Raw genomic sequence first — 9008 nt, 5'->3', positions numbered from 1 at the left:
GTGAAAATTACCCCAACGCACCACCTAGTGTCCAACCTACTCTAATACTATTATAACCTGTTTAAATGTGAACAAGGGATATACAACATTAAAGAAATCCTTTATTTATAACATGTACATGAAAAATCTAAAAGATTAGACACAACTATGGGACACGGTCGTGCAGCAGCGAGCAACAGTGAAAGGAACCTCAAGGTTGTAAATGTGTGAAATTGTATAGGGCCCCATTCCTGTATTTTGCCTGGGGCCCCGAAATCACTAAATCCGCCCCTGGTGGAAACAAAGGAAAGAGAGAAAGAGAGAGACCGTACGAGATGTCGTCATAGCTTTTTTTTAATTGCAGGAGACTTTTTGAAGTGATGACAATAATAATTGTAAATCAGAAGCTAATATTTTGCAACTGGGTTTAAATTTAAGGTATCTATCTTGGTGGATATGGTATTTACCCATCCATCATACATATAAAGTTTAAGACATCATCTAACTCCTTATTGTCCGAAACATGAGAATGGAAAATAACCTTACAGATAGAAATAGCTGAGCTGGTGGAACACAAGAAGTAGGGAAGCTGATATTTGAAGCCAAAATTGTTTAACAGAAATAGAATAAACGTGAAATAGATTCTTCTTCCTCTTGGCAGAAAGAGCAGAGTGGAGAAATATTATGGTTAAGTTGGCTTAGTGAATCTCAGCCTTTTGGCGTACCGGACCCCAGTCCAATTCAGAACCATCCTCAAGGACCCCCCAGAACAAAATTGACTCATCTATGTATCATTTGTGTCTTTGTGAGGACCAAATGCAGTCAAGTATTAGTCAAGTTAGTTGACTTGTCCAGTATTTGGCCATATCATTAGCTATATTGGATTTTTCTTTCATGGGAACATGTCGTCAAAATATAAAAAATTAATAAAAACATTCATACTTTATACGGACCCCCTGGCCTTACGTCAAGGACCACTAGGGGTCCACGGACCCCTGGTTGAGAAACACTGCTACTTAGGCTAATAGTGATGAATGATTTGAAAAATAAATTTCTTTTACTTTATTATTAAACGAACATTTATTTGGCACAGTTCAGATTCCTGTGCTGCAGAAATAACAAAACTGACGTAATCTCAGGTGAGCAGAGTCCCCTAGTGGTTACAACTGTTTAGTATGCTACTGAAATTTATTGATATTGATTACATAATCAGGTGTAGCCTAAGCCAATAGGGCGATAGCCGTAAGCTAAAGTAACCAAATGCATTTAAGTTAAATTTAAAATGTAATTTAAGATTCCTCATCTTTTGCACTAGTTTGACGCCTTGAATGAAGTGTAATTGGTGTTAGCTGTCAGTCTGGAGCCCTGAAATCCTCCCACAGACGCGTCACTAGTCTGACAGTAAGCGGATTGAATCTGTGTCCAGTCAGCGAAAACAGCCCAGAGACACGTTATCAGCCATACACCTGTGTTTAACTGCATAACGTTACACTTTCCTTTTAAGCCGCGATGTTTACCATATTTGCAAAGATAAAAGACCGCGTCGAGGCTTTTTTGAACGAGAAGAATATAGTCACTGACTGTCTCAATAAAATCGAAGAAAAAACAGGCATCAAGAAACGTTATTTAGCGCTCGGTAAGTCCTGATTTTATATAAAGCCCGTTTCATGTTCTGTATATTTAATAAAAAGTACCCGTAGTCTAGGTTATCCTAAATTGTGATGTGACAGGTGCTCAACCCTTACGAAAAAGAAGTTTATTCAAGTGTGCTATTAGTAGGCCTATACTTCTTTTAAACTAAAAATAGGAAAGTTAGTTGCAGTACAAACTAAACATTTTGATGTAAACTAGTTGTGTACTCAAAGTTTACTACTGTTACACTTAAAGTATACTTAAAAGTATACTTTTATATACTAGAAAGTGGGCCAATTTAGTCCCAAGGAGTATTGAAATAGTACACTTACAAGTATACTACTAGTATTCTGATATTTGTATACTTACTACATAAAGTTTACTTAAAAATATACTTGAACTTTACTTAAGTATACTTACTAAAATAAACTTGAAGTATACTACTTTTTGGTAAGGGGAGTCAGTCGAAGCTGCTTACACAGAAGCCTATTATTGGCATGTGAAATAAATGACAAATACCATAACATCATGAATAAAGAGAAATTAATTTCCCTTCATGAAAAGTACAGAAAAATAGCTGAAATCTATGAATCAATTTCTGAATAATGAAGTTTCTCAAAGGGAGATTTTGTCTGACGTAACCAACCCGTGACTTCGCCTTCATCCCTCAACATCTAACTCTACATTGAAAAATAGTGCTAAAGATTACATTCATCCAAAAACAGTTACCCATGATAGCTAGTTATTTACAGTTAGTTCACATGTGATTTTGCTGTTTACACAAGGACATTTTATGATTTTCTTCCAACAGGTGCTGCTGGTGTGACCGGAGCATATTTATTATTTGGATACGGTGCTTCTCTGCTCTGTAATCTGATTGGTTTTGTTTATCCTGCATATTACTCGTGAGTTATGTGCTTTTAATTTTTAATTTTTAATTTATTTTTTTTACAAATCATCAGTTATCGTAACCTACAATAAATCTTTATTATAGTGTTTTTTTTTTTGGTTGCAGTAACTTCTTAACTTGGGTATTCAGATTTTGTTCTGTTTACATTTTTAGTATCAAAGCAATAGAAAGTCCTGATAAGGAGGATGACACACAATGGCTGACATACTGGGTAATCTACGGCTTCTTCAGCGTGGGTGAATTCTTCTCTGACATTTTTCTTCACTGGTTTCCTTTCTACTATGTGTGTAAGGTAGGTAGAACAAGGCCAGATGCTTTCTCTGGCTAATATCTGATTTAAGAGGATCCGTTATTAGCTTCTTTCCGCTAATTGGCGGAAAGATTCTGCCTTCCTTTGTCATACTCCATCTGAGAGGTTAATTAGTTGTTTGGCAAGCTCTTTAATTTAGGACAGCTCTGTTGTTGGTCTTTAGACATCTGCCAGTTTGTCCATATTAGTGGTCAAGGGCATATGTTTGGTTTTAGCATTGGTATTTTAACATAATTTTAAAATCAATCACACTATACAGATGCACAATATTTTTTATTTATTTTTATCTTATTTTATTGGAATTATATGTTACAGTCAGTGTTGTATGGAAGCCCGTTTCCGCCAATGAATAAAAAAAAAGTACTTGCAACTTTTTATCTCACAATTCTGACTTTTTTTTTCTCGCAATTTGCAATTTTACATCTCACAATTCTGACTTTTTTTTCTCACAATTGCCAGTTATAAAGTCAGAACTGTGAGATATAAACTCACTATTCTGACTTTTTTCTTGCAATTGACCTATCGGTAAGCCCCTCCCCTCGAATGCAAATGAGCCAATGGCAGTCGAGTATCAGTTGCACAGGGAGCGGAACTCTGACATCTTTAGGTTTCAGCCAAGCGGCAACCTCCCGCTCTCTCTCGTGAAGCCAACAAGGAAGTGACTTAAGCTGTAATTCATCGACTGGCCGCTAGAGGCTGGCTCCAAAAGGGAGTCAATCCCATAGACTCCCCATGTTAAAATGCCCAACTTTACAGCAGAAAAAAACATGTTTACAGCCTGGTTCAAAAAATGATTTTGGTCTATATTGTTAGTTTTGCCCTTCATGACAACTGTGAGGGGGGTGAATTTTTATATAATAAATTTAGATACCATGTCAATTGGGAAGCGTTCAATCTTTCAATTACTCTAAAAAATAAATCTGATTGACTGCTTCGTCTCTCCAAGAAGATACCAGGAAAGGACATGTTAGGACATAACTATTCCTAAAGTACTACCCAAAGGAGTTACATAACTAAAATTCATCTGAAATAAACTGCAAAATTAATGAAAGTGCTTTAACAAAAATGCAAGTTTCACATCTCTGCCTATATGTAGCATGCATGCTTTCAATATAAGAGCATTTATTATAAACATTTTCCGTTGTTTTACAAAATGAGGGACCAGTAAAATTAATATTTTTAGTGATCAAGCAAAGGCTACAGATATTGCCAACAAGGTTTAAAAGTAAAAGTTTTTGTGTTGGAACAGTTTATTTTTTTCTCCACATTTCATAGTAAGGGACTGAAAATCTGACGGGCAGTAGTACACTTTTTGATGATGCTTCTTTTTGTCTGAATACTATAATCTGAATGTCTGTTTGGTATAACGAATGTACTGCAACCTCTCCGAGCTCTTATATTGCTTGTTAACATTCTGCACATCAGCCAGAATAGATGAACATCATACAGACACAGTTTTACCACTGGGGATTTTTATTGAATTAATGTAAGAAGGAGGAAAGGAGAAATAGTGATCATTTAAAAGGACATATCAAAAGTCCTACAGAAGAGAGTGGATGAATTTTCCTATTGAAGTCCTTTGCTTGACTTTGAACTAACAGGAAGAAATCAAGTGAGGACATGCATCTGTGGATATGCAATTTCACTCTGACTTAATTTATTTGAAGTTTGAAGTCTAAGGTTAATTGTTCTGCTTAGCAATACAGACACCGAATTGATGCAAAAAATATTTCTCTAAAATTCATTTTAAAAAGAACATAGTGGGGAAAAAACTAATGGAAGATTTTAAAATACATTTTTTAAATACAAAAATCATGTCTTTAAAGAATCTTGATATAAATATCCTAATATAGTGTATATAAGGAGCCAATATCTAAAATAATAAGTCTAATATCTAAAAGAATGGTAGAGTCTACAGAATGTTTGAAATATCTAAAAAAAAATGTATTAAAACACAGTTGCTTTTGACATTCATATTTTGTCACAGTATAAATTAAGGTGCTAAATCATCACCCTCTACTCTCCTTCAGAATACATCAGTGTCTCCATCATCATAACTTTAATCCTACAACTTTATATGACAACCGAACCCTGAAGCCAGAGCATTTGAGGCTGAAGAGAAGAATGAGGTATTTTTGAATATCAATTTTTTTTACCTTTAACAAAAGAAACATGCAGAACACCACCCTGTGGCCTACCTTCAGTCCTGTTGTAAAACTTTACCAGAGCGTTCCTTCTGCCTACATGCTCTCTCATTCCCCAGGGGAAAGATTTTAGAAACCCTCGCTTTTATTCAAGGCCACCTGTGAAATGCATTAATGAAAGAGTTTTGAAAAGGGGGAATGGAGACCAAGCTAATCAAGCTATATTAAGACTGCCCTGCTCTGAGCGTGCGTGTGTGCGTGTGTGTGTGTGTGTGTGTGTGTGTGCATGTGCGCGTGTGTGTGTGTGTGTGTGTATGGTATATGAGAGGGCGATGACTCCACTCTGACAAATTAAGGCCGAGAGATCTGACCTTGAGTCGAGTGTCATTCAAAGTCTTTGCCTCGTACAGCTTTCCATTTGAGTTCTGACTTGCTGACATCTTGCTTATTCCAAAAGCAAAATGGATGCTTTGAATCTAGGTCCATAAATACTGTTAAAATATTTAAAGTGTATTTCACGTTTTGAAGGGCATGTCAAAACGAATTAGGCTTGGTAAAACATCTACTAGACTATAAGTTGCTTGCAAAGATAGAAAAATGTCTTCTTAAACAGTGACAACAGCATTAGCCTCTCCAGTCTCTAGCTGCCTTCACCAGCTCTGGATCATCCATGTACGACACAACAAGTCTTCTGGAAAATAAATTTTATATTTATTATGTTTAATATTTAATATTTGCATTATTCTCCACCCAGCAAAATAAACCTGCTAAGTGCTCAAAACAAAATCGCTGTCATCTCCTCTGAGGACGGCACACACACACAGACACACACAGTCTAAGTTTCCTGTCATGTTTACGTGTATCAGAAAGACAGCGATCCACTGAAACTGCCAGGTAAATGAACGACCTCGCCACCCTTGTAAATAAATGTGCAAATGGAAATAGAGAAGGAAGCATGGAGAAAAAGAGAGCCACTCTGAGAGTGAGTTTGCATAATGTATTAAATATTGCACAACAATCATCCAATTATTGGAGTAGCATATATCTGCTTCATTTTGGGGGATTTTCCATTCTTTTCTCCTTTCAATAACGGCTAATTGTATTTTTCATAATGATCAATTGTCTAAACCATAATTGTGTGTTTTCAAAATCATTCCCACCGTTAGCTGTATAATTACAGTAATCTTTCTAAATCATGCAGCCTGTCATTGTTTTATTAGGCCCTGTACAGACATTACTAAACAATTATAGATCAATTACATCAAATGTCAAATGACAAAGACAAAAACAAAGTCAGGGGAGTCAGGCTGAATGTTTCTAAAAGTGAACTTTGTGACATCACTTCCTTTGGTGTCTGTCAGTCTCGTCAAACCCCCTAATAATAGATTTTTGAGCGCAATTTGCAGAAAAGAAAAACTAATTTTGATAAGTATTTTGCATGATTATTTCAGCTTAAAACACTGCTTGTCTACAATGCTGGAACAGGAACACATTCCTTTGTCTAAACATGGTCAGTCCAATCAAGTCACATCTTCTGCAGATCCTTTATATATAAAACACTCTATAGAGTGTTATACTCATACTCTTGTAACTTTTCAACTTGTAGATTTAAATAAAGATTGAGAGAGTTGTCGGCAGCTTAGTTAGGTGACACTGAAGTCATGTGAATGTGGTGTAGTTTTTTTTTATTGGCTTTTGCTTTTTGCTTTTTCCTTTTACTTTTGGCGACTGGTTTCAAAAATTATAGGTTTTAATTTATTTTTTATGTGTGTAGATTAACAAAATGTGTAATATTCAAAGTTTTGTTGGTCATAAAGCTTTTTTTTTTTTCAAAAAGTTAATGATACAATACTACTGGCTTTTTGTAGTAGGAACCAGTGTCATGCTAACTTGTGGGTTGGTCTACAAAAATGACATAAAAACCACATATATTCACTACACATACAGTAGACATGTATGTAACCCAGGTGCACTACATTATTTACCATTATTTACAAAATTACCACTAGCATGTTTTAGGCTTACATAATGAATTACTAAGTAGCTAAAAGTGTTTTCTTCCCTATTTGGTTATTATGTCTCATATTGCCTATGGCACCAAGTGAGCCAGAAACGCCTCTGGTGCCTCCTCAAAGAAATGCAAGACGCCGCTGGTATGTATTTGATTTTCGCTTGCAGACATGTCTCTTTTTTAATCTGTTACATTCCATATTCGGTCATCACAGGTCACATCACATACCGAGTGAGTCACCGAGAGAGAGAAATGTGGAGGCAGGGCCTTTTATACCAGGGAGGAGCTAATCCTGTCAATCACCTCACAATAATATACTGTAAAAGCAGATGCTTACCTTACTCTTCCCGGATTCTTCCACTCCTGTTTCACTTCAATTATCTTCAGTAAATTAACTGTTCCTGGTGGGACCTTTGAGCTCAAGCTGAGTCCTCCCATTATTATAGGGATGGGCCAAATTTGTCCAGCAGTCACCCAAAAACTGCATGCTTATTTAAGGTCTTCTGTAAAAACCAAGCGGCAACCTCCCGCTCTCTCTCATGAAGCCAACACGGAAGTTACTTAAACTGTAATTCATCGACTGGCTGGCTGCAAAAGGGAGTCAATCCCATAGCCCCAATGCCCAACTTGCCCAACTTTACAGCAGAAAAAAACATGTTTACAGCCTGGTTCAAAAAATGATTTTGGTTAGTTTTGCCGAACCAGGTAAGCGTTGCACCGCACACTCAGACCCCTCTGCGGTCCGGTCACAAACCGCCCGAGTTGGGTCCCTGCGTTCCACCTCGCTGCCCCACTGCGGGTACGGCGGTGGTTCTGTTGGTCCCGCTTGTACGGTTTCTGGGTGCCTGGCTACCCAGCCTGTCTCGCTGGCTTCTGCGGACCATCAGCCTCGGCTATGCGATTCAGTTCGCCCGGCGTCCCCCCAAGTTTAGTGGCATCTGCTTCACGGCAGTGAAGGTGGCCGATGCTCCTGTCTTGTGTGCGGAGATCGCAGTCCTACTGGCGAAGGTCGCGATAGAACCAGTCCCAAAGTCCCTTTAAGACAAGTCATGTCACTCGGCGGCCATCTTTGAAACGCCTCGAGTCTTGGCCATGCAAGTGCAACTCCTATCTCTTTGAATGGGGAAACATCAAATTCTACAAAACTGTTCACTAAGCGTGCGATTAAATTTCATATTTGAAATCACCAAAGAAATCTGATATCAACTGTGTCATAAATGTTGTTTATTTTGCTCAAATAGCGTTATAAAAAGCTTATTATTCAGGCTAGATCAGCCAGTGCACATGCACAGTCCTGAGCGCATGTCTCAGAATGCTGACTGTTTCTATAGCAACCAGGACTTCTAACGGCAAACGGCAGCTGCAGTGACGCGCTGACTTTACTGATTAGCGATTGGCTCCTTCATTCAGAAGGTGGGGCTTCCTGCGATTGAGCGGCCATATTGAGCGTTGCATTTTTCCCCATTCAAAACTATACGAGTGACACGTCTTGGGTATTCTATAGTCTTTGACAAAACGAAGCAAAATGTCCCAAAGCATTCACCCCCAATCCCAATGAAGACAAAAACGTTGGTTTTTTGGTTGTCATACTCTCATTAAGTTAAAAAAAGATTATTATCATCTTGTACTTTAGCAAGGTATGTCTGGCTAAAACTAGCTAACATTAAAGTTAGTGAGTCCATACAAACCTAAATAGCGGACTGTTCTCGCGTCTTGTACAGTGTAGGGCAAAAACACATAAACGAAGGTCTACATTTCACTGTATCTTCATATTTAAATGTAAATTAATTTAATCGTACCCTGCGATACATGAACAGTGTTGATCCGGGATGTTGTCATCTGGGATCGTGACGACCGTAACATGAGACTTCTCCTGTTTGCATTGTGGTCTGTAAACCCTCGCTTCCAAAATGAATAGTCAAGTCAAGTCAAGTCACCTTTATTTATATAGCACTTTTAACAATACAGATTGTGTCAAAGCAACTGTACAGCATTAATTAGGAAAATAGTGTGTCAATAATG

General features: G+C 37.6%; 1 protein-coding gene across 3 annotated transcripts in view; it reads left to right on the top strand.

Annotated features, from left to right (window-relative positions):
- The first annotated feature begins 1166 nt into the window (after nt 1-1166).
- LOC107698004 (receptor expression-enhancing protein 6) overlaps nt 1167-9008 on the top strand; it is a 14821-nt gene continuing 6979 nt past the window's right edge. For all 3 annotated transcript variants that reach the window (XM_016498911.1, XM_016498910.1, XM_016498909.1), the window contains exons 1-3: nt 1167-1615; nt 2423-2516; nt 2675-2813. In XM_016498911.1, the coding sequence (XP_016354397.1) occupies nt 1489-1615; nt 2423-2516; nt 2675-2813 (360 nt within the window). In that variant the 5' untranslated portion in view covers nt 1167-1488. The remainder of the gene's footprint in view (nt 1616-2422; nt 2517-2674; nt 2814-9008) is intronic.

This window comes from Sinocyclocheilus anshuiensis, unplaced genomic scaffold (genome assembly GCF_001515605.1).
Source record: "Sinocyclocheilus anshuiensis isolate Anshui unplaced genomic scaffold, SAMN03320099.WGS_v1.1 scaffold2280, whole genome shotgun sequence".
NCBI lineage: Eukaryota > Metazoa > Chordata > Actinopteri > Cypriniformes > Cyprinidae > Sinocyclocheilus > Sinocyclocheilus anshuiensis.
The sequence above is the reverse complement of the archived record's forward strand: the minus strand, read 5'-3'. Positions and strand labels throughout refer to the sequence as shown.